Raw genomic sequence first — 24394 nt, 5'->3', positions numbered from 1 at the left:
GAACGAACGGTGGCGATCTTTCGCTCTTTTTTGTCTCTTCTCAAAAGGTGTGTCTCTCATGCTGTATCTCTGTCGTAAAGGTCACTGAACTTGCCATTCCAGGTCGCACGCCAAATTTCCCTACCTTCGACGGACAGTTCACTCTGTCTGCCGTTCAAGTTCGTTCATTATCATTCTTCCTATACTCGACTGGCAGTTCGCTCAACCTGACATTGATATCGCTCCTACCATACGTTACATTCCGTTCAACCTGCGTTACAATCCGTTCGGCGTGGGTAATTCAGCCAATATAGTTCGCTTCTTTTGCATTTAACGCATAACTCAACCGATCTGTCTATAAAGATAGTTCGTCCTATGGATAATCGCGAACTGTAGTAACATTAGATAATTTGCCGAACGAAGTTCGTTCGTTCACTTAAAAGTACTGATCGAACTGTACCAGTTTAGTACTTGTGATCCCCCTCTAGTTGGTTGGCACATTTTAGTACGAGTTGGTCATTATGCTTAAATATTAATCCAGCATCAACTCCGTTATTACCACACTCGGTACAATTAGTGTCCAGTGACCAAGCTACGGCTTCATTCAAAAACATACCTCCGCCTGACCCGGAAGGTCCCGCGTCTATCAATTTGCCAGCAACGACTGTCTATGGGCCGAAGTACCATTCTTGCTGAGAAGAATCTCTCGTAATCTGGTGAATTGCTACGAACCGAAAGGGTCGCTGTTGTGCTGCTCATTGTGTGATCGTAGCTGGACCAAGCAGGACGTCCAGATAGGCAGCTGCCGACGGTACCGCACCACTATCGTACAAGTGTGTTCGAAGTGCAGTGGAATTTCGCACTGTTTGCTCACTGTTCACAATCAGTTAATCCTCTTCCGTTTGTGTTAGAGTGTCGTGTTTCTGTGTGTTTGTGTTTAGGCAACATATTGCAAGGGATTAAACGATAAGAAGAGCTCCCAAACGTAGCGAAATCGTGGAAGTGGCGTGTGGCAAAAATGCGGCAACGCATTTGGAACAGACCGAAGACGGTGCTGCTGGCCCTGGTACTGCTGATCGGAGCATGCTGCAATGTGGTTCTTGGTGTAAGTGATCGAAACATTATTATTTCGTACATCGCTTGGCCTGCAGCAGAGATCGCATTGGTGTGCCCGAATGTCCGCCGTGTTAAGGCTTATCAGAACCGTTCAACTATTGTTATCTGCTGAGGGGGATTTTTTTTTCGCTTCCTTCAGTACCCGTGGCGAATGTTTTTGCTGCTGTTCCATGTGATCGGCAAGGATGTTTTTGTTGGCTGCTATCATGTTTGTAAAGTGTACCACTCGTAGAAGCGTTGATCGCCATGATCAGCTGGAAGGAAATGGAACATTGCCGGAGAGGAGAGAGCCAACAGTGTGACATTGACCTGTATTGTAGCTGTCATTAAAAAAAAAATGGAAAATTTAAACTAATTTAGTACAATTTATGAAATTATCATTACATTCCATTACTTTTTATCAAATATAATATAATTGTAATAACTCCTGTCGCGTTCACAACTTAACAAAACATATACAGTAGCTTACCATTTTGTATTCTTGTCCTCATGGTAGGACACTTCCTAAACATCTTCACTCTTGGTTTTCTTGTTTTCTACGAATCAAACATGTACAAAAAAAAACAACAACATCTGAAGCAATGTCGCATAATAACCTCGATCCCAATTCTTCCGGTTTCAAGATAGCGTACGTAGCGCGTTTGCGAAGACAATACCATCTTCATGCATGTGTGAAACGGAGATGGAAGATGGAATCCTGAGGTGGCCTTCTTGTTTGCCGCCAACTCCAAGAACGTGCCCGGACCGTGTTATCAAGCGTTACGATGCGCCAGCAAACGCAAACGCTGATGCGCAAAATGAAAGATGAACGATGCTTTTGTTTAATGAAAACACACAATTTCATTACGATCACGATCAACTGATCGTTATTGCGCTGCTATTGCGAGCCTTGCGAGTAACGATTTGTTCTCGTACAATTCAATAATTTATCAGCATTGAATGCCTTTCCGAATGTATGCTATAGGCCACAATTTAGTGGAAGCAATGAGGTCCACCACATTAGCGAAAGGGCGAACTAACCTTAATTTCTTACTGATCATGTGCTCCATTGCTGGAGATCGCACAGAGCGAGTGTGGTGTCTCTCTTTCTGTACCAATCGTGCTGACTCTTTCCCGGCTCCTCTTGCTCATATTAATCAAGCCGCAACAGATCGTTCGACTGATAAGCGTTTCCGAACAACAACAACACTGTTTCATCGATGACTGCGTTTCTTTTCCTCTGTCTCCAACCCATGGTACGGGCCGCAGATTTACGATCCTAGAACAGCGCCAAACAGCAGACATCAGGTGCACATGATGCCGGAGATGCACGGTGCCTACAGCCAGGTCCATCACCACCGTGCCCAAGAAGCACCGCCCCAGCAATACGTCCAAACGGACCACTACCAGTACGAGCAGCCACCAAAGCAACATCCTTCCCTGATCGGCACCCAGCAGCACAGCTCAGGCCCATCCGGTCCGCAGTACCAGCCTGGTGTTCCTCTCGCACCGTACCCGTCCGACACCCAGCGATCTCCGGCGTACGGCCGGGCACAACCATACACGCAGCAGCTGGTCCCGCTGGCTCCGCGCTTTGCATACGGCGAGGAAGATCGATTGATCGGTGAAACAGCTCCGGCAAAGCTCGTACGCCCACCGGTACACGCACTGCTGAAAGACTTCAACGGTTTGGAATGCCCGGAAGGTAGAACGGGCCATTTCCCGTACGTGATGGATTGCCGTCAGTTTTTGAGCTGCTGGAAGGGGCGCGGTTTCATCCTGAACTGTGCGCCCGGTACGCTTTTCAACCCCAACACGCGCGAGTGTGACCACCCGTCCAAGGTGTCGTGTTTGCCAGTGCCATCGCTGAATAGCGTCGTTGAACCGGCACAACGTCCACCGCCGAAATCGGCCGCTTATACCGAGCCGAGGCAACAACAATCGCAGCACCAGCCACAACCACAGCGGCAGCAGGACGAGCTTACCTGTCCGCCGGGTGTGATTGGGCTGCGGCCGCATCCGACCGACTGCCGGAAGTTCCTGAACTGCAACAATGGCGCCCGGTTTGTGCAGGATTGCGGTCCAGGCACTGCATTCAATCCCCGCATCCTTACCTGTGACCATCTGCACAACGTGGATTGCGACAAGTCGGACAATTTAATCGTAGATTACGATCGTCCCACGGGTTCGGTTGCTGCTAAACCATATCCAACGCACACTCCCGCTGGTTCCAAGCCCGTTCCGGCAATTGTTAGTCCACAGGTTCGTCCCACCATTCCCACACAACAACAACAGCAACAACAACAGCGTCCTTCGGGACAACAATCGACCACCGGTCAGCCACCGCTCCATCCGGACGTGGAGGTAATCAATCAATCGGCACAAACGGAAACAAGCGTTGATGAGCCTGACGACTACGGGTATGACGAGTTTGATCTACGATCGAACTTTGGAGCACCGGAGGTAGATCGTCGAAGGCCGAAAGCTTCCCGGAATCAGGGAGAACCCGAAAAACCTTACCCGATCTACGTAAGACCACCGACCAAGCAACCGCAATCCCTTCACCGGGACGCGGAACAGGTCCAAAGTGTTCAGCGACCCGTATACGAGGCATCTCCCCCGGTGCAGACAACTACCCGCGCGCCAACGACGACGGCCCGTCCGATCGGTACACCGTATCCGACGGTACGGCAGGAAGATATCGACGTCCAGCAGCATCTGGATGCGCTCAAGCTAATGCTAACGCCGTACATGAAGGAACACAAGCAAACAGTCGCACTTAATGCGACAAAGCTCAGCACCATGATGACCACGACGACGACGACGACTGAGCCGCCGCCGGTGGTGCAGGTGATTGGGCTACCACCCTCACCACCGTCCCGCAATGGCAACGATCGGGGCTCTTCCGCCGCACCTTACGTGCTGCCAACAGCGAGTGAGGTGAATGACTTTTTCTACGGTGCCTCGCAACCGGTCCCACTGGCACCGTGGCCATTGCCACCACCGTACATAACCGAACCGGCGGAAGGACAGCGGCCATCACCACCCGAGTCGGTCGTCTATCCCATCTATCGCAGGCCGACAACGACGACAACAACCACCACGACAACGACCACCGAGAAACCTGCACCGGCCATTCGGAGCCGATTCGGGGACAATCGTCCCAATCCATGGCGGCCCATGAACGTGCCGCATGCGACAACAACGCAAACGACCGTACCACCGATCACTACCACCACTACGCGCGATCCGTGCTACGGTAAGTTTGTCTGCGGCAATGGTGTTTGTGTTGATGAGGCCGAAGTTTGCGACGGACGGGACGGGTGTGGGAACCGGGCCGATGAGCTGGTGTGCGACCACATCGGGTACGAGCTGAAGCTGTCCAAGAAGGCGCAGGGTAGCGTGGAGGTACGGGCCTACGACCGCTGGGGCTACGTGTGTGATGACGGGTTCACGATCGAAGCGGCCAACGTCGTTTGCCGCGAGCTAGGATTTGCCGGTGGTGCGATCGAGATTAAACCACACTCATACTTCCCACCGAACGCCACCGATCCGGATGAGCTGGACCGGGGACCGTTTTTCATGATGGACGCCGTCCGCTGTCGGGGTAACGAAAGTACCTTGCGCGACTGCACATTCAACGGGTGGGGCGTAAGCGACTGCAACCGTGAGGAGGTGGTTGGGGTCGTGTGTCGAACGCCGGTCATGTCGTGCCCCCAGGACTACTGGCTCTGCCACGCATCGGAGGAGTGCATCCCGGTACAGTTCCTGTGCGATAATGTGCGTGACTGTGCGGATGGGTCGGATGAATCGCCGGACCACTGTAAGGCACCGCTTGCCGTCCGCTTGGTAGGCGGTCCATCGGATCGGGAAGGTCGCGTCGAGATCAACTATCACGGTACCTGGGGTACGGTGTGCGACGATGATTTCGGTGTGCGGGAAGCACGTGTCATCTGCCGGCAGCTCGGGTTCAACGGTACGGCCGAGGTGCGCAAGAGCGTTTACCCACCGGGCACGGGACAAATCTGGCTCGATCAGGTGGCGTGCAACGGTTCGGAGTCATCGATCGAGGACTGTGTCCACTGGCACTGGGGGGAGCATAACTGTGGCCACACGGAGGACGTTGGCGTGCGGTGTGGTGTATACGTGCCGACGAAACCGCGGGCCGCACGGTTAAGGGCAACCCGCCCAAATCCACGGTTTGATTTTGTGGAACGATCGCGCAAGATCCATCCGGACACGTGTGGGCGCGTGATGGTCGACCCGAAACTGCGCAAACCAACGTACGGTGCGCGCGTCGTGCACGGTTCGGAAACGGTGTACGGACATCATCCGTGGCAGGCATCGTTGCGCGTGAAGACGCTACATTGGTGTGGTGCGGTGCTGATTACGCGCTACCACGTCCTGACGGCGGCCCATTGCCTGATCGGCTATCCGAAGAGTACTTATCGGGTGCGCATTGGGGACTACCATACGGCGGCGTACGATCAGGCCGAGCTGGACATCTTCATCGAGAACACGTACATCCACGAACAATTCCGGGAGGGTCACCACATGAGCAATGACATAGCGGTGGTCGTACTGAAGACGCCGGTCCGGTTTAACGATTACGTGCAACCGATTTGTCTTCCGGCGCGGGATGCAGCGTACGAACCGGGCAAGAACTGCACCATTTCCGGGTGGGGTGCAACCGAAGCGGGATCTAAAGGCAAGGGCACGAAGAAAACAGTACTGTAGCAGTTATAGTAATCAACAATCAAGTAATACCTTCCTCTTTATGTCCCTTTCTAGATTCATCATACGATCTGCGGGCGGGTACGGTTCCACTACTCCCGGACAGCGTATGCCGAAGGCCAGAAGTGTACGGAGATTCGTTGATTGACGGAATGTTCTGTGCTGGTACGCTCGAACCCGGTGTTGACTCGTGCGATGGCGATTCCGGTGGCCCGTTGGTGTGTCCGATTGGCGATGGTAAGTGCATCTGGCACGAATGATCTACTCGAACTTAACGAAATTAACAATCGTATCGATGCTTATGCTTGCTAGGCCTGCATACATTAACCGGCATTGTGTCGTGGGGAAAGCACTGCGGATATGCGAATAAACCGGGCGTCTACTTGAAGGTGGCACACTATCGGGACTGGATCGAGCAAAAGCTTAATCAATCACTCCACCAGTACGGTGTTTAAGCAACTTCTTAAAGTCGGTAAGGTGAGCCAAAGGCTACTGACAAGATTTTTGCTTGCGTACATAATATCTATCGATCGTTTTTACTCTCTCTCTCTACAGAAGATGCAAACCAAACGAATGGTGACAAAATTTGAGTATAACCAATTACAGCAGCATATGACCCATGAACAGCACGGCATGCCCGTCCGTGTGTTATGATGTACCTTAAAAATCTTTTGATTGCATTTTCAACAAAACACCTGCTCTTATTAGCCTAGTGATATTGAGTAACTTGTTGTTTAATAATAGGAGATAGTGGAGTGCACTACCGTACAAAACGCGGTTTGTGTGTACAATAACCGTGTGGACAAAATGTCTGACTAATGCTTTATTATCCGAAATCCCTCTCATCTTGATTACGCTTTTGAACTGGAACCGATATTCGTTAGTGCACGCAGCCTAGTAGCAAGCGTGTGGCGCAGATGTTGGTAAGGCTGGGTAAGTTCCGATGGGACGATCGGTATTCCCACAGCGCGACGAACGCGTGGTGAAAGCAGTAGCAAATTCTGACCCAACCCGTACGCGCTCGATGTTACCCAGTACAAACAGAGACCCTATCGGTTGGAAAGACGAAAAAGTAAAGATGGTGTAAAGAGATATCGTATCTCACGTTCTGCAGGGAAATTATGCATCTTACCGATGGAACGGATGCAGCTATCGGTACCATCAGTACGCTCAACACCCGGAACAGGTTGGTAAAAATGGTCTGCAATTTGGAGGGTAGCTTCGTACGGGACGCGGCCTGTATCTGTAGGCGAATGAAGGATCGGTTATTTAGCTAGCATGACTTTGCTACCGCTTTTAACAGTGTCTTACCTCAATGATGCTGAGGTTGATGATGCCTAGTGTTACGGGGAAAATTAACGAATGGTCCAACTCAGTCAGATTCGGTATCCAACCGAAGCCACCAAGCGTAAGCTCCGTGTAGGCGATCTGTGCCTCGATCGCGGTCGGATCGGGCATCAGTGAGATAAGGTTCCGAATCGCTACCGACTGTACAATCCACAGCGGTATCTGACCCCAAAGCAGCACCATCGTTTTTGCTGGATGACAATTTTCTCTCACAATTAGTTTATTCCATTGTTTCTTTAGCTGAAATGAAATCACACAAGGTTGTTGGTTATTTGTTCATTTATCGTAAACCCCCACCGAATGGTCTCACCGAGTGGTTGTACATGATGCGGGCTTCCTTTTCCGTCCAGTTGAATTTTTTCATCGCGTACGCCGTTTCAGCTTTCAGTTCTTTGACCAGTTCAGGCATTTCGAGCGAAATCTGCTCCAGTCGGGTCAGTATTTTGTTTTGATACACCGCCAGCGGGAGCGTGACTAACGTACGCAGACCCACCGTTGTGAGAATGATCGTGGCCCACCAGGGTAGTCCGGTGAAGTCATGCAGGTTTATCATACCGTGCTGCACGTAAGCGACCGGGGCGCTGTGGGACAGCGATTGCCAAATGCCACTGACGGTGGCTTCGTACGAGAAGAGTCTCCGTTGCGTATGGATGACGCCATACGTCGAACCGTGTGGATATCGTGTACAGGTGGCCGTACGTGCCAACGTACGAACAGATCTTAGGTAGCTCATGCTTACCTACACTTAAAACACTAAGAGGAATGAGAGGATGAAAGTCCGGAATAGAAACGATATGAACGGACTGAATTTAGAATGTATTACGTTGGGAGTTAAGGGTGCGTTCAAGACAAAGTAATTGTAACAGAATGGTTAGAACTGATTTGCCCGTAGCTTTCTTGCGTGATGGCCGAGACACGCCAGTATGCCGATAACGCCGAGCAAAATGCCAATAACCAAAGCTGAGGCATCCCCGAAATCCATTCCGGCGGCCGCTGCTTGGTCCACGCTTAGCAACAGGACGATCAACAAAACGGAGGCAAGCTGATGAATCATTTCACGCAACGTATGCAACACACAGAGGATGGGGACACTTTAAAGACGGGAAGTTAAACTGCTAGTGAAGTGGGTTTAATGTTTTCCTTTCGTTATCAGCCGAAAATGGTGCAGTTTTTTTCCACACTGCATCAACAACAAGCAATTCTGTAGAGAATCTCGAAACTCACCGTGTTTTGATAAGCGGCTGTCATAAAACGCACGGTGTTGTTCTGTTGTTTCGTTTATTCTAGTTTGCAATATTTGAAATAGATAACATTTTTCAAAAAGCTTCAAATGTCAATGCTTACATAACTGACTGCAATAGTTACTCAAAAATAGTATGAAATGAACAATTTTATGTTTAAAATTAATGTTTTGATTTGGATGTTTTGCCCCGGTGAAAGTACTCCGACAATAATATGGCTTGCTCTGACCACTGTCAAGCGAAATTCGGGGCGAAAAAAGCTAGCTGTCAAAGCTTGTGTTGGTTGTTTTGGAAATCTCTACAAAAAAAAAATCTAGGCGTATCGAAAAGCAACTCCACGGATTTCAGCTGCTGTACTGTGGTGGTGTGTTTGCGCTATTGCCGTACAAATAATTTGCCAGCCAGTCAGTTTGTGTACCAGGGTGCAACACAGCAACTACCTCAGGAACGGTCACAAAATGGCAAAGAAAGCGTTCCAGCACCAGGCAGGCACGGCCATGGAGTGTTTGAGCGTAAGTTAACCTTTCGCCCGATGTTCCGCTTTGCGTTCCCTTGACCCTTGTACGGAACGGAAGAGTAATGTAAATTGCACCTTCGCCGTGAGCTGTTGCGGTCCAGCCACATTCGTGCAAGATAACCTCCGGGGCCGACTGCAACCAAATGGCTTTGGAAGGGCGTTCCGATTGACCTTCTCCAAGGTTCGATGGGCACTGTGTGTGTCAATTGAAGTGTAAACAAATCGTTCAAATACGCTCAAACGGCCGTAAAATGAGTTCTGATTTTTGTGCTGTAGTGTGTGGACCATCCATCATAATTCGTTCCGCAAACTTCCACTGTTAGCATGAGTTTGCTAATGTTACGTTACGTTTGAATTCTTTTCCAGATTCCCATAACGTTACACAAAGAGAAGGACATTGACGAGGAGGGTCGAGAGGTATTGAAATGTGGGTTCAAAATTGGCGGCGGCATTGATCAGGATTTCCGAAAAAGTCCCCAGGGTTATACGGATTATGTGAGTTTAATCCTTTCCTATTCGTACTAAGTACACTAACAACGACTGTTATCTCTTTTCCCTCCCCTCTTTTTGGTCAGGGAATCTACGTAACGGAGGTCCACGAAGGTAGCCCAGCAGCCAAGTCAGGCTTACGGATGCACGACAAAATTTTACAATGTAACGGATACGATTTTACCATGGTGACGCACAAAAAGGCCGTCAGTTACATTCGTAAAAATCCCGTCCTGAACCTCCTCGTTGCCAGGAAAGGCGTTACATCTACCTAAGCAAATGGGACACGCGTTGCACAAGCACAAACCTACACAGCAGCACGTGAATTCTCAACAATTCGTAATAGATAAGAAAAAGATAGACATTATTACTTCCTCCCAAGGGATATAGAGAGACCGCACGACATTCCAGCAAGAAGTATCCTAACTTAGCATCAATACGTAACAAAATTTGCGGATTTCAAGCATTCCATGCAATAGTCCTCCCTGTTGGCAAACTAACTGCTGCGTTTTGTAAAGACCCGATACACAAAACACTCCCAAGTCCCAAGTTTACTCCCATCACTTTCTCTCTCTTATAAGGACACTTTCTTGAAGCGCTCTTCATGGTGTACACGCCAGTTAGATTTTACACGCATTTTTGCGCAACAAAGGAAGGAAAGGAAATCGTTTTTATTGCATATTTCTATTGATTATTTGTAAGCATGTTTCTCTAGGTATAGTAATGATCGTGTTTTCGGTGTTGACGCTGTTTTCCACCACCAATGCGCATGATCCGACAGTTTCGGTCGCGTGGGCTGCGTGAATGCCCAAGGCGCATATACATATATAGTTGCTTACTAGAGAGATCCTCCGTTTTTTTGTGAGATTTTAGCGCATTTTAGAAGTGAATGATGATGTTGTAGTAGTATTATGGTTAAATTAAAAAGGGGGAAAACAAAAGACAAAAGATAGAAAATGACGAAATGGTAGGACAGAGCAGAGATGACAAATCGGAGCAGAAAAGGGAAACACACACAGAGAACATAATCGAAACGAAACTTGATAGAATTGTTAGACGGTGATGTACGTGTTCTTTTTTTTTAAACCCAAACACACAACGTAACACACATTCACATACATATATTGTAAAGGGCCATCGTACGGGATGAGTTCTCGTAGTTTTATCGACGGTGGTCATCACTTTCATATTTTAGCTATTAAACATGTATGCCAAAGTAAGATTAAACAGTGTAAACGTGAGTAAACGTACAACGAAAATGGCATTACGTTTAAGTGAAAGAAATTACACCCAAATGGGATTCACAAACACCCGGTCAGAGTCCACTATTGTTAGGTATTTCGTTTTATTATTCCATTAATGTATTCATCAAAGCCAAACGGTCAAATGCTCGTCTAAGGGACAAACGTGGGATTTACAATATCCTTTTATTTGCAATTTCATTATATATGACCCGATTTGCATTGCGGGTGGTTATCATACGCGCGCACTATGCGCCGAGAATAGGTCACACAACAAATGTTCCATTTATATGTTACGAGGGTGAAAAAACAATGGGGACCAAAAAACACACACACACACTTCCTTGATTGTGCACAATGAATGGGCCATATTACGCTATTATCATATTTGTTTTTCTCTTTTTAGGGATACTGCAATCAATACGCAAGTGTGCTTAGCATAAATAGCATTACATAAACACATAAACGCTTTTAAAATGATAACAAAACATACGCCAACCATTTCGGGTGGTTTAATCAAACAAACAGAACAAACAGAGGAATAGTTTTTCACTTGCCTCGCATCGTGACACGTGTTTCTAGAGGAAATGGCACGTGTCACGGAATTGCATTACTTACAGGCGAAGTGTGGTTACATCAATAGCAACGAATATGTAGGGGTTGTGCTTTTATAGTTAATCATTATCAGTATCCTGCCGTATCAACGATCCGACCAATCCGAAGATCAATTTCAACATGCTTTCATGCGGTGCTTCTGGATAGTAAGATTTGAAAATTCGTGTTTACCATCATAGCACACTAGACACACAAACACAGCAATATTTCCCATCGCTTGCTGTGGTCGAACCAACACCTGCTGAGCAATTGCACACAGGACCAGACGTCCAGTTAGTTTTTCTACGTTTTGTTTTCGCATTTTTCCACCATTTGTTACAATTAATTTGTTTCTTTTATCTTTGTTTCGTTTTCTCTTCATCACATCCATTTGTGTTATGAGTTATTTTCATTGTATTACTACTTATAATGTTCTTTATATAAAAGTAATAGAACAATTGTTTTGTTTTGTAAACATACAACGCAGAGTTAAAAGAAATGGAAAGTCCTACTTGAATGCGAAGTGCTTGGTACACAGGTGGTAAGCATTTATATTCTTTTTTTTGTAATATAACTCATTTAATATGAAACTCAATAACTAAAAATATGTTATACCAAATGTACAAATTGTACAGCTACAAAGGAAGTAATTTTGCCAGTTGAACAGAAACTGTAGCGGCATTTATGGATTCTAATGTTGGGAAATACTCCAACATTTAGGTTCGGAACTCATAAATCTCTAAGAGACCTGGATCGGAACACATCTAGAGATCTCTGTTGTTTTGACTGTCGCTGTTACTTGCCCGATGATCCCAGTGGGCATTTGATCCCGAATTACTGGATCGGATCACATCATGTTTTAAGCTTAAATCGGATTGGATCCACCACCAACCATCTCTAAAGCATTCGCTGAAAGTTCTCACGACACACAAAAATAAAGGATTAACGAGGAGCACGAAAAATCATACCATTCTGTACCAGAAGGCTGATAATATGAATCAGTTATTCATTTCATATTTTTCACTTAATGATTCCTTCCTCTACACACGCACACACATTGATTTATGTTGAGCTTTGTTTTGTTTCATATTTTGCTGTTAACCACCATTATTGATTCGTTCGGCATTAGACCGGCGTTTGCTGCGTGTATTAGCCCGGGTTAAGTTGCACCGCGGAGTCATGCGAGAAGCGTTTCGCATAAAGATTTAGTTTCATTTTGATGTGACACGTTACGTTTGTTTGTATCTTCGCTTTTGCTTTACGTAGGCGTTTTGCTTCTCTTGTGTGTTACCTTTGTTTATCACAGATGATGTTGTTGTTACGCTTCTCACTTGTTGAACGTTTTTTTTTTTGTTTTTTTTTTTACTTTCCACACTTTCGCTGTTCGTTTTACTGTAGTACAGTATTTGCTTAAAAGAGTACGTTTTTGTTGCGCCTATTTTACGAATACGCTCTTTGTGAATGTTTGTTTTCCTTTATGTTTTCATTTTTATACACACTTTTCATCTCTTTCTTTATCATTTTCCGAGTGCTATAATTCACTTTTGCATCAGAGCTTTCCACCTAGGAGTGTTTTTGTTTCTATAATCTTGTTTCGAAGGGGATTCTCGTGTGCTGAGTTAATACTTTGGCTGTTGTTTTATCGCAGTGCGTGTATTTTACATATATTTTCCTCTCTTGCTCTTTCTTGTTCTATTTTTCTCTACTAAGAGACTCATTCAAGTATCTGCTTGCGTTTTTACACTCTTCCTTTTGGTTTTACGTGATCAAATGATCAAATGAAGGTGTTTGCTTCTTGTTCTATTTTAATTTTTTTAATAGCACATAAAATACTCTGTTTCAAAACAAGCAATCGTCATTTGTTATCCTTTACTGCTGCGGAATGTATGTTTCTCTGGCACAGTTTCCTTTCCATACATGGATCACGTGACTCCTTTATGTCCTTCGAGAAGTTGTTATTGTCAAGCCTGTTTTGTCATGTGTCTTTGGACTTGCCTTCTGCAAGTAGGAAGCTTGATTCTTGTCACTCACATTGGCAGCTATTCGCTGAAGCTTAAAACCTGCTTTTATTGCATCGTGCTGGATATGGAGTCATTCCATGTTATCGAATTTTGTGTTGCTTGGTTAACTTAATGGTTGTTTTATTCACACATTGTCAGATCTTATAATACACTCTCCATTTCTCTCGGTCGATTTTTTTATGGTGATCTTTAATCCATCATTTGCTATAGTCGATTTTGCGTAGTATTGAGCACGGATCCAGTCAGGTTTTTATGCTGGAACGTATTGTTATGTCGTGCTTCACCAACTCTACCATATGATTGGCTTTCTACCATTGTACAGGATATTAAATTAATCCTTTTTTAAATCCATCTTTGCAACTCTTGTCTTCATATGTGGAATAAAAACGATTTGCACCTGTTTTCTTCATTTGTTATTAAAATTGGTGACAATTTACCTAATCCATTGTATGTTCTATATCTTAAGCATGTTCGCTCCATTTCGTTTGATATTTTGTTTGCATTTTCATCAAGTGGTGCCTACACTACCTCATCCTTTGTCTTCAAGTGTTCGATGTTACGATGATACGTTTATGGAACACGCGGGAACACCTTTTCGCGCATTTTTCCTACTTCGTATTGAATTGTTTTCGTTTGCTAATCTCACTAGTTGTTGTTGTTTTGTATGCTTTTGCTGCAATTTTTGTGTTTGGTGTTTTTATTACTATTGTTTCTTCTTGTCTTTCACACTTACGGAAGTTGTTTGTTGTCTTATGTTTTTATATCTCGTTTCTATAACATTTGTTTTAAATATATTACAGCACTTTCTGTTGTTTGTGAAGTACAGTGAATTAATCTCTTGCCAGGCAATTCAAATTATATCTGAAAACTGTTCATTGCTCGTTGAAGACTATCCATTCTCCTGGTGGCACAGTATGTATAATTTAGCTATATGTGTTGCCATAAAATAAACCAATCTGTTTGATAGTTATATCGAAAGGAAAAAAAAGTATTCGTTTAGTAAAGGAAATTTAACGACCATCTTCTCTGTTGGTTTTTTATAGCAATATGAGCATGATAGCTGTAAAACTTATCCAGACAGACATATTAATATTTGGATAGCATATTTCGGGCTTCGGGATACTTGCGTTGTTCCTCAGTTCCCTAACGTTCACCTCACGGGAGTGATGGATGTTCGTTTCATTTGAGGTTTTATGGTTATTTCATTTACGCGGGCAAGCTGTTTTCACTTTCTTAATGACGCTGTAGCAGAGTTTTGCTGTTAAATTACTACTGTCCCATAGTACACTCGTCCATCGTATGTTTTTTCTGCTGGCACTTGCTTATTACTGAGAACTGTATGTCTCTTTTGATTGCACTGTATTAATTTGTATCGTTCGTTATGTTTTCTTTTAATTCATTTTTCTTCGCACAAAAGATTTATTTTCTGTTATATTGTGTGCTCGTTTTGTTTGCCTTCTTTTCATCGTTTTCGATCTTTCTCTGCCGCCTCGATAGTATCACAGATGTAGGTTTCTTTTGTTTTTCATATAAAGGAATTGTTTGTTGCTTTTGTATGTGCTGTTGTTTACTCCACTTTGCAACACCTTTCGTTACACACGCCTTGGTTGTTTTATCTTGATTGATATTGTTGTTCCTCAACAAAAAAACAAAATAAACTGATATACTATTATAGTAAACGTAGTTACTCTTGCATTTTTGTAGAGCTTGCTATCGTTGCTACCTGTTTTTAGATCTCTCGGAATTTGTCCCAGTGCCTGTCCAAACTACGTTGTTCTGATCCTGCGGAACAACCACGACCTATTCAACACATCTCCTTTATGTGTACTACCCCTTCTCTCTCTCTCTCCCTCGCTTTCTGTGACAGGTCGCCCTTTTTATTACATGTACTATTCTTATCGTTTGTTTTGAATTTTAGGCACACTTTGTTTTAACAGACAGTGTTTTGTTCCCTTCTTCTCCTTTGTCTTTTGCTTCTTCTATAAAATGATCTCTTTCGAGTTATTTTGTTGTTGTTGCAAACATTCATCTTCTTGTATTACAGCAATTGTGTATGATCATGATCTGTTCGTCTTTAAATTAAGTCTGCATTTCGATCACCATGTCGATATTATTCATACCTTCTCAATTCTCGCGTAATGTTTGTTTTTCTTTATAGCAATTTGTTAACGTCACGTTGCAGCTTTGCACATCATTCCTGCTAGTCTTGTTATCTACTCGATGATTTTCCTCTTGTTTTGTTTGTTTGTAAAGGACGGCTTATGGTGTTTTCTTTTTGCTTTTGCTAATTAATTTGGATTTTGGTTTGTATTCTTCTACCAGTCGATTGAGATTGTTTGCAATGATGTTTGCTTGTTAAATATGTTTTGTTTTTATTTTATGCCAGCCAGCTAGCCTTGTACGATACTAACTTCATCCATCCGTACGTTACAGACCATCATGTACATTTTGAGGTGTTTTTGTTCCATTCAGTTTATGTTGTATTGTTATGATTCAGTGTGAGAGAGTTTTTACTTTGCGGGCTTTAGCCTTCCTGCCATTGGGAATGTAACCTCTTTCGGTAGTGTGGTATCTGTAACATCTCACGTAAAGCCGTTATCCGTTTTACTGGTTGATTGGTTTGTTGTTTCTGATTAATTATTTTATCATTATCATCTGCACCTGTATTCTTCGGGTGAAGCATTTAGTTATTTCATTTCTTTTCCTAATCGCCATATGTACTCATTACTTCAAAAGCTTGATCATTGGACCAGCTAGTTAATTCATTTTGACTATAATTTAGGCATCGCAACGCAAATGGTGCGTAACAAATATAAGTAACGCGCATTATAAACAATTGAGGCTTGTTTGCGGTCAGGTGTCGTTCGCATGACGTATTCAAGCGGCTTCTTTAACGTTCTCTCTTTACAAATGGGACCAAACATAATTTTTAATGGTTTAATCTGGGTTTTTAGTTGAGAATGCTTCCTCCGTCCGTAGAACAGGGTTCATGTATAGGAAGCATTAGTTAGTTCTGGAACAAGCATTCACTTTACTGCGCTTTACTGGTTACCCTCTTACCTACTGGTAATGGCCCCATGGATTTTTTTCTCATTTACTTACTGCTCGAGATTCTTTGCCGCCAATTCGCTTTTTTCGACAGGTTTCTGTTAAATAACAGAGCCACAGACGAACGATGTCAATGTGATTAGCGTATGCGCAAGACGTGGACTTGGAGGCACGGTTAACCCATCTCTACACAACAAAAACAGTCTAACAACAAATAATATTTGCTACAATAAATAAGGTACTTTTTTGCGCAACATAAATTCACTGCATTTTAGTTGAACGCGCGATGTACGCATTAGCACATTAAACGAAATACGCACCAAACAGTTCTTGAACGTGCAGAAACGCTTTTGGTGTAATTTAGTACATTCCCTTTTTGTTCCGAGCATGCACAGAATTGCCTACGGCTGGTTTTCGTTTCCCTTTTCTAAGTAACACAAGAGTGGTAATTATCATCACAGATTGGTTGCGGTTTGTGTTGTTCGTTCCTCATTATGCGTTGTTGGTATGTTTGTGGGTTTTGGCCACTTCCCGCCAAAAAAAAAATGGCAAGATTGCAGTCGAATTGAGTAAATCTTTTCGTTTTCTTCTAAACGTTTGCAACGATTACGAATTTCGAACTCTTCGCGTCAGGGAACAATGTCCGTTCAATGGGCGTTTCGTTGACCTACTTGGGACGCACTTTCACAGGATCATCTTTGAATGTCATGTACCGAGAGATCTTGATTGCTTATCAAGTCCGCTATTTGACTTTTCGTGGATATGTGCACGCCAGAATTGTGATCGTTAATGAGTGCTCACTGTCCTTGATCTCCACAAAGTAGACTTTTCCCGTATGTTTTCTTAGCTCTAGTTGCTCTACTAAAATATATTCGTGTATATAAGTAAATCCCTTTACTATTTGCTATGAGTAAATTTCCCTTTCTTCTGCTTACAGATGATTCGTTCGCATTATGGAGTAGGGATGAAACGGAAAAAAGTTCATTTTAGGGAACAAAGTTAAAAGAAAAATGTATGACCCTAAACCGATATTCATCTTTTCTCGCTAACACCACAGTAGTTTGCATCAATGGATTTGCTTGTTGATTAAATTGCTAAACCTTTTCCTTCGCGCTATGCGCTTTGCGACGGTGTGAATACTACTCGATCGTACAACTTCTCTAGGTGGTTTTTAAAGCTCTCAGTCTTCCATGCTGGTATTACAGCTGTACCGCGTTGGCTAGCTTGTTCTTTTTTCAACCCGTATTCAACCGGGAGCAGCTTTTGCAGGTGGTTTTTTTTGTAATGATTTCATCTCTTTCTCTTTCATACGGTCTTTAGTTCACGTTAGTTAATTGCAATAGCACTTCGATCTTCGAACACTAGTACTTGCTACCTTTTCTGCCTTTCCGTACGGCAATCTTTTATGTACCTAAGCCAGAAACAAACTAACGCAATTGACTATTGGAACAAAAATGATTCCATTTAGCGGTGGTGGCACATTGTGTTGTTCGAATATTATAGGGGAGTGAGAAGTGTGTTTTTAAATTACGTTTGTTGCACATGTTCATGTCTTTTTTGGACAAACTTTTGCTTATTAACATGCAAACGTTACACGCTTTTATAAGTGCTTGTTTGCGCTCCATATTTCGTATTATAACTGCATAGAATTTGAACGAACTTTTTCAAAATCAAAAATGTAATAGAATGTAAACAAATACATTACAAACAGCGACCTTTATGCCGAACAGTCCTACACTGCACTTACTCCATTACATCCTTGCGAATATACTTTAAGATGTACTGATCACGTACCTCGTTCGAAACGGGATAAAATCGAAGTGCAGGTGGAAGCGTTTTTGCATCCAAAGGACACCATTTTTTGCCAAGTTCTGCACTAATTTCCTGCGAAAGAGAGTGAAAACAGTTAGACCGATTATTACCAACTGGAGAAGGGGTTAGTGTCCCTAAAGCTATACCTTAACAAGTGGTGCCAACAATACGTTTGCGATGGACAGATGGACACCGGATACTTCCAGTACGTTGAGATCGTTGCCGCGCAAGCGTGCTACACCGACAAGATTGTTCGGATCAAGTACGTAACCATGGACGATGAGTTCTTGCAGCTTTTTGCATCGCCATGCCATCATCACGAGTGGGTCTTGTTCCGTGCGCATCATTAATTCCATAACGTTGCGATATTCCTCAATGCGCTGAAAGTATCGAAGCCAAGTTAACACAACACAAAGTCGTATGTAGACTTTTCCAATGCAAATGTGTTCGATCTTACCATAGAATCGACCCACATCAAACTGCGGAGGGTGTGGTTGTAATGCCGCGAAAGATATTCCAACGCTTGACAATTAATCTGAAATGATCATTACATTCGTTATAAACAAATTCAACTATGAAATCAACAGTTGAATGTGAGTGTCGTAACTAAATGTGGGAGGTTTCCCAATGCTCCTTAAATAAATTTAACAAAATACCTCACTAGAAACTTTACATTTTGTTGCATTAGGTCAATAGTAAAAAGTTTACACATTACACATTAAAAAGTTTTACTTAGAGAAATAATGATGATTTACATGTGGTGGGACCAATTGAGGATTAGATATTAAGAGCCACTAAAAGTAACAATACAATATCTATGAAATACCGGACATGTGGAATGTAACATTATATAGCTGCTCATACCTTCTCACAGAACAACACCTTCAAATGCGTCAGCGGCATCGATGGGCGGAGAATGTGGGTGTGCAGTATATCCACCGCCTCGTACGCACACACCAACGTTAGATGCAGTTCGGTGTCAGGATTTTTGCTACGAAAGTTTGCCCACGCGTGCTCGGACAACCCGGAATGGTCCTCATCGATACCGTGCACGTGTACGATAAGCTGTCGCAACGGTAGCAGTTGTAGCGTTTGCAGCAGCTCATCACACAAACTGTCATAGTCGAGTGTGAGCACACGCAACGACGTACACTTCTCAAACAGTGAAGGTTCAATCAAACCAAGCGGATAGTGGCCAGGATCCTGCTTGACGGTAGCGAACGCAAGCCGTTCCAGATGCTGCGGTTCCGAAGTGCACTAGAAAATAAATAATTACATGGTTTTGTACAATTTGTAACTCCAGAGCAACATGAAAGCACCCGTTTTACTCACATTTAGAAAGTCCGATGCATGGAGCGCAAGAATTGCTGAGCAACCCAAATCCAATGCACGGAGTGGAGGATTCTTGCGGTTAAGCAGTGCTATCAGCGGTTGCACAAACAGTCTGTGGTATATGCGCGAGAATAAGAAAACATCCGTTAAAGGCGATCGTTTATCGTACAAAACCGCAATTGAGGCACACTCACTTGTGAATATAGTCCCATTCCTCCTCTGAATAGAAACGACCCGGTGTAACGAGGGTTGCGTATTTCGGTAATATGGAAATGTTGAGCAAACGGGCACTTTTGCTAAGTCTGGAACGAAACAACAATGAGCATTAGAAACAGAATGCGACTGGTAAACAGGACACTCAAAGCCTACTTGTAGAGAACTTCTGTTGTCAACTCAACGTCGAAGAGGTTGCAGGAATCGAACGTAATCTTCACTTCGCTTACGATATGAGCCAGCTTTTGCAAAAAGAAGCTATTCTTTTTGTTCTGCTCACGGGCAACATCGAACTGGATACGTTTAAAGAACCTAAAGGTAAATGAAAATTTCATGTTTATCGAGTTTTCAAAACAAAAAATTGTACACCACAAGATAATACGCTGTTAAGGGGAGTAAGTTGAATGACTTGCTCGACAGGTACCTTGGTTGAAAAATCACCGACCGCCAGTGCCAGCATACAGTCGACGCGTTCAACCGATCCGGGTGGTCCAAGTGCTGGAAAATGTTCGTTATCGCAAGAGCTGGCAGCTGGCCCCAGTTTGGGCTCATCACGCTGGTATCGAACACAGCAGCAGCAACAGCAGTACGTCGCCAATGCCCTTGATCGGAACGCGATTCGGTCACCACTTTCACCTCACGGCTGTTCGCACCGCTGTCCTCGGATCGATGATGACGTTCGCCCTTTGTTGTGAGAGCACCGAGCTGTTTCGCTTCCGGTGGCGTACTTCCTCGCTCCCTTGGGCGCCACAAGCCCATCAAACGCTTCCACCAGCAGTGCACGTAATACGACGCAATTTTCCCGATGCACCACCACCAACACTAACACAAACAGATGCACAGCTGCAGGACGGTTCGATTCGTAGGGGTGCTGGTCGCTTCCGATCGACAGAACTGGCAGCACAATATTGGTAGCACTTTCTACAATTTCATCACAGCAACCGTACGTTTGTAGCATTTGGAGCAACAGCGACCAATTGTCGATTTCCTTCGGTTCGTATGTGCACGGGTAGAGAATCACTATGGTGTTTGGTGTTTATTCGTTTTTCTCGTCTCCCCCTCCTGTTTTATTTATGTGTTTTGATGATGAGCTGATGAGCTGCTGTCTGCTGTATTCGATACCGTGCACTTTGCTTCGTTTGCTTTCTTCACAGTTTCACCCATTCACCCGCTTCCGTAAGGCTAGGGAAGCGAATCCAACGCGCAGCAGTGTTACGATTCCATTAGTGGGTGTACGTTGGTTGTTTTTTATTACAACCAACCCCACCACCCCCTCATAAAACACAGTAATCTTTGTTGTTGTTTTTCTTCTGCGTCTCCCTTGTAATTTTCTTTGCACCACCACTGTTTGGTACGCTGCACCGCGGTGAAGGAATAATTAAACGTAATGATTTACGGGTTTTGCCTAAGATAATGTATATATTTTTGGGCCAGAAATATCGATGGAAGGATATAATTTTTGGATATGGATTTAGATAGAAAATCCGACGCAAAGTTCTGTTGTCTTTCTGTTTCTGCAAAATACTCATATCATTCGAGATCTGCAACGAAAACGTCAAAAATATCCCAAAACTTAACGGAGAAACATACCCATCTAGGAAGAAATTATTTGAATTAGAGTGACGCTTAATTTTGCATTGACTGTTCTTTGATCTGTTTTGCTCTACCAACGATATTCATTGCAATCACACATAGAATTTTTGGGCAAAATAAATGAGAAAAAAATAAATTTACAAATTGTTGCCCATCTTTCCCGAACTTAACGAAAATCCGCATTCCAGCCCGTGTCAAACGTTTGGTTCGTGTAATCGCTTCTACAGTTATCAGTTGATTTTTGTCAAATGTGACGTTCGTGGTGTATAGAAAAAGAAAATATTATTTTCACAGCATCTCGGTACGATTGGTGTGTATTTCGGTCTACAAAACCCACTCCACGCTCTAAATAACATTTGTTACTCTTTTTTTTAGTCGTTTACTCATTTCTGCGATGGCGGGCGTTATTAAAAAGGTTTGTATAGGCGATTTAAGCGGCCCTGGGTGCATCAATCCATCATACATTGCATCGCTCCGAAAGGACCTACTGATTATGTCACAAATAGCCGGCAGGGCGAAGAGCACCTTCATTGAAACTCACAAACTTTCTATTGTTTAAGGCTACCGGTTTGACTGGCATGCATGTGGCCAAGAATCCGCACCACACGCTGACGGCGTTGTACAATAAGATCCTGCGTGCTGTCTCCAAGATGCCTCAGGATGCTAGCTATCGACGATACACCGAACAGATCGTATCCGAGCGCGCCAAGATTGTTGCAACGGTATGCTTTAAAATGTTCAGAGTGTTTTGTGGATGATGATCCTTCATGATCTACATGTCTTTTTCCCTTTGCAGACTCCAAACGTTCTTGAAATTGAGCAAAAAATCAACTGTGGCCAGGTGGAAGAGTTGATCCAACAGGCAGAAAACGAACTAACACTCGCGCGTAAGATGCTAGGATGGAAACCATGGGAACCGTTGGCCAAGCAGGCACCAGCCACCCAGTGGGCCTGGCCTCCAGCAAATCTGCCAGAGCTGAAGTAAACATAATCCTTGTCATAAAAATGTCCTTCGTTTTCCCCGCCCAAATCCACAGAGATAGACTTTTAGGCAATGTAACCGGTTGTTAGGGTCGCATTTAATGTGAAAAATAAAATCAACACGTGCGGCCAATAAACAGTGTGTGAAATGTTGCACTTTAGTCTTCCAGGCGATGACGATGACGGCTTGATACGCCGTCTACCTTTAACTGCAATCCAATTCGGCAGGATCAGACAGCTAACGAGTGAAAACTACCTTCAGCTTCAACCTATAATCGCGCCCTGTCGCCCCACCATGACGAAAGGACAGTTTCAGTAACCGTGTGAGAAAGTCAACAGTCCACTAATGCGCGCTTTACCATCGCCCGAAAGGCCACCGAAATGCTGCGTGTAGCTTGCCGAGCCATCCAGCTTAGTGTTGCCGCTCTGGCTTTTCCACAGGCTAGCGATCGCTTCCGCATTCACGTCGGTACCGTATCCGTCCTCGTGTGTGGCACCAAAGTTCAGCGAAAATTGTCGTTTGTATCGATGGTGCTCCTGTTCGGGGAAATACTTTCGTTTGAATCACATATCAAGGACACGACCCAGACAAATCAACAAACTTACCGCTAACACTGGCCTATCATGATTACGCAGCGGTTTAGCGTGACTGTAGAAGGGTACCAGGCTCAGCAGCAAAGCATACAGCAGCAGTAAACTAAAGTGAAAATTCATCACGAAAAGTAGCTGTTCCGCCGTTTCGCTATTTCACCCGATGCAAGCACAATTGATTGACGATTTCTATTCGATTCGAAACGATCGATCTTTTACGACTGATGCTGATGCGTATGGGAATGTTTGTAATACATTCCTTTTACTGATAACGAATCACGATCACCCGTACGAAGCGGCAGTGAAGAAGATGCTTAACTGAACTTACAGCGATGGGATTCGCAAGGCCTATCAGTGCTTTAGAAATATTGGAAAACTTAATTCGTGGCACAATTTTATTGGGTAGTTGTTTGTGCAGCTCATAATAACTAACCCGCAGTTGGTCCCACCGAACGCTCAAGCACGAGATCGACGCTCAATAAGCATTTTGCTATTATGTTTTCTTTCGCAACATTTTCTTTTACCAGTAGTTGAAGTAAAATTACTTTTATTGTTTTCGTGTTTTCTTTTTACTGTTTTTATGTTTATTATCGTTATTGATAATATATAGCAAAATTGAAGTAAAGTCGTGTCGGTTTATTTCTCGTAACATTTACCCCTGCCTGCACATGTTTTGTCTCTTGCTTTTGACGGTTAACACACGTGTCAATATGTGTTTAGTTGTAGGATCGTTTCTTGTAATATGATGCGGTTTTTTTTAATTTTTAACTAAATTAACTACGTAACAAAAGTATGTGTATGCTTTAGGAAAAGATAATAACGTTAGACATAGGAAATTTAGTTCGAAAAATCAATTTGTACTCCATTTCTGTTAAAAATTTTCAGCTAAATAAAAACATGATATAAGAAAAGGAAACGATCAAGCGGTTAAACAGGGGGGAGATCGGGAAATGATAATTAGATTTACAACATTTCTTCAACATTCTTTTCTTTAATAAATTATGCCAATTACTGCCCAAACGTTTGTGTTTACAAGTTCACCGCAAATAAGATTAACTAATCGGGTTGGTCAATGGTTGTTTTCTTATATTAAGTGACACAAGTACCATATTTACTGTTCCGGGGTGTTATTTTGTTGATTTCGTTATCATGTGCTGCGGTTTGTCATTTTGTTCCGTTCTGTACTTTCCTTTTTACTGTATTATTTCCGTTTTGCTCTCGTTACAAGCTACACACGCTGCTTTCTTCTTTTGTTCGTGCGTTTATCGTTCGCGAGTTGTCTTTGTCTAGAGCGGGGTCTGGTTCTCAAGCAAATAAAAAGAAAACACTTCACGAGCTAATTTTTCTCCTTTTTTAACCTTACGACCAAATTCGTTTTTAGCCTAGACTTAAAAAATATTACTTAGAATTTCTTTGTAGATTTTTCATCCTGCTCTATCTCATTCTCTTGTATCGATATCGATGTTTTTCCTCTTTCGCGTCTGTTGTTTAATCCCTTCTCTATAGCCTTACAGATACTGGTGCATCAAACTGTTGCCACACTAGTCAATATTATCCATTTGTTTT

General features: G+C 43.7%; 6 protein-coding genes across 6 annotated transcripts; 3 read left to right on the top strand and 3 right to left on the bottom strand.

Moving 5' to 3' along the window:
• The first annotated feature begins 997 nt into the window (after nt 1-997).
• Nucleotides 998-6263, top strand: LOC128715348 (uncharacterized). Its single transcript, XM_053810230.1, has 4 exons — nt 998-1084; nt 2344-5782; nt 5866-6045; nt 6121-6263. The coding sequence occupies exons 1-4, from the start codon at nt 998-1000 to the stop codon at nt 6261-6263; spliced, it is 3849 nt and encodes a 1282-aa protein (XP_053666205.1).
• Nucleotides 6264-6659: 396 nt separating this feature from the next.
• LOC128712860 (cytochrome c oxidase assembly protein COX18, mitochondrial) lies at nt 6660-7888 on the bottom strand. The gene is made up of 5 exons (XM_053807728.1): nt 7855-7888; nt 7466-7773; nt 7120-7395; nt 6941-7051; nt 6660-6857 (listed from the first exon to the last, which is right to left on the bottom strand). Exons 1-5 carry the CDS (start codon nt 7886-7888, stop codon nt 6660-6662), a joined length of 927 nt encoding a protein of 308 aa, XP_053663703.1.
• Nucleotides 7889-8854: 966 nt separating this feature from the next.
• LOC128714190 (tax1-binding protein 3 homolog) lies at nt 8855-9677 on the top strand. The gene is made up of 3 exons (XM_053809065.1): nt 8855-8908; nt 9280-9408; nt 9489-9677. The coding sequence occupies exons 1-3, from the start codon at nt 8855-8857 to the stop codon at nt 9675-9677; spliced, it is 372 nt and encodes a 123-aa protein (XP_053665040.1).
• An 8372-nt stretch (nt 9678-18049) lies between these two features.
• On the bottom strand, nt 18050-20422 carry LOC128713512 (F-box only protein 33). Its single transcript, XM_053808373.1, has 8 exons — nt 20088-20422; nt 19820-19975; nt 19645-19752; nt 19451-19562; nt 18983-19375; nt 18576-18653; nt 18265-18498; nt 18050-18190 (listed from the first exon to the last, which is right to left on the bottom strand). The coding sequence occupies exons 1-8, from the start codon at nt 20420-20422 to the stop codon at nt 18050-18052; spliced, it is 1557 nt and encodes a 518-aa protein (XP_053664348.1).
• Nucleotides 20423-21650: 1228 nt separating this feature from the next.
• LOC128711947 (NADH dehydrogenase [ubiquinone] 1 alpha subcomplex subunit 5) lies at nt 21651-22241 on the top strand. The gene is made up of 3 exons (XM_053806837.1): nt 21651-21671; nt 21817-21978; nt 22053-22241. The coding sequence occupies exons 1-3, from the start codon at nt 21651-21653 to the stop codon at nt 22239-22241; spliced, it is 372 nt and encodes a 123-aa protein (XP_053662812.1).
• Nucleotides 22242-22533: 292 nt separating this feature from the next.
• LOC128711942 (uncharacterized) lies at nt 22534-22951 on the bottom strand. The gene is made up of 2 exons (XM_053806833.1): nt 22844-22951; nt 22534-22774 (listed from the first exon to the last, which is right to left on the bottom strand). The coding sequence occupies exons 1-2, from the start codon at nt 22949-22951 to the stop codon at nt 22550-22552; spliced, it is 333 nt and encodes a 110-aa protein (XP_053662808.1). The 3' UTR covers nt 22534-22549.
• Nucleotides 22952-24394: the final 1443 nt, after the last annotated feature.

The sequence above is a fragment of the Anopheles marshallii genome, chromosome 3, assembly GCF_943734725.1.
Source record: "Anopheles marshallii chromosome 3, idAnoMarsDA_429_01, whole genome shotgun sequence".
NCBI lineage: Eukaryota > Metazoa > Arthropoda > Insecta > Diptera > Culicidae > Anopheles > Anopheles marshallii.
Note: the sequence above shows the minus strand (reverse complement) of the source record. Positions and strands in the feature narration are given on the sequence as shown.

Bases quoted from the DNA above. Each gene is read 5' to 3' on its own strand.
- LOC128711947 (XM_053806837.1), top strand. From the start codon at position 21,651: ATGGCGGGCGTTATTAAAAAG. The intron at 21,672-21,816 runs GTTTGTATAGGC...CTATTGTTTAAG, and splicing joins TGGCGGGCGTTATTAAAAAG to GCTACCGGTTTGACTGGCAT. The intron at 21,979-22,052 runs GTATGCTTTAAA...TTCCCTTTGCAG, and splicing joins GCGCCAAGATTGTTGCAACG to ACTCCAAACGTTCTTGAAAT.
- LOC128711942 (XM_053806833.1), bottom strand. From the start codon at position 22,951: ATGAATTTTCACTTTAGTTTACTGCTGCTGTATGCTTTGCTGCTGAGC. The intron at 22,775-22,843 runs GTAAGTTTGTTG...TTCCCCGAACAG, and splicing joins ATGATAGGCCAGTGTTAGCG to GAGCACCATCGATACAAACG.
- LOC128714190 (XM_053809065.1), top strand. From the start codon at position 8,855: ATGGCAAAGAAAGCGTTCCAGCACCAGGCAGGCACGGCCATGGAGTGT. The intron at 8,909-9,279 runs GTAAGTTAACCT...ATTCTTTTCCAG, and splicing joins CGGCCATGGAGTGTTTGAGC to ATTCCCATAACGTTACACAA. The intron at 9,409-9,488 runs GTGAGTTTAATC...CTTTTTGGTCAG, and splicing joins CCCAGGGTTATACGGATTAT to GGAATCTACGTAACGGAGGT.
- LOC128712860 (XM_053807728.1), bottom strand. From the start codon at position 7,888: ATGAGCTACCTAAGATCTGTTCGTACGTTGGCAC. The intron at 7,774-7,854 runs GTACGGCCACCT...TCTCGTACGAAG, and splicing joins ATCTGTTCGTACGTTGGCAC to CCACCGTCAGTGGCATTTGG. The intron at 6,858-6,940 runs GTAAGATGCATA...TCCAACCGATAG, and splicing joins TAGCTGCATCCGTTCCATCG to GGTCTCTGTTTGTACTGGGT.
- LOC128715348 (XM_053810230.1), top strand. From the start codon at position 998: ATGCGGCAACGCATTTGGAACAGACCGAAGACGGTGCTGCTGGCCCTG. The intron at 5,783-5,865 runs GCAAGGGCACGA...GTCCCTTTCTAG, and splicing joins AACCGAAGCGGGATCTAAAG to ATTCATCATACGATCTGCGG. The intron at 6,046-6,120 runs GTAAGTGCATCT...TATGCTTGCTAG, and splicing joins GGTGTGTCCGATTGGCGATG to GCCTGCATACATTAACCGGC.
- LOC128713512 (XM_053808373.1), bottom strand. From the start codon at position 20,422: ATGGGCTTGTGGCGCCCAAGGGAGCGAGGAAGTACGCCACCGGAAGCG. The intron at 19,753-19,819 runs GTAGGCTTTGAG...GTTTCGTTCCAG, and splicing joins ACAACAGAAGTTCTCTACAA to ACTTAGCAAAAGTGCCCGTT. The intron at 18,499-18,575 runs GTAAGATCGAAC...CGATACTTTCAG, and splicing joins TGATGTGGGTCGATTCTATG to CGCATTGAGGAATATCGCAA.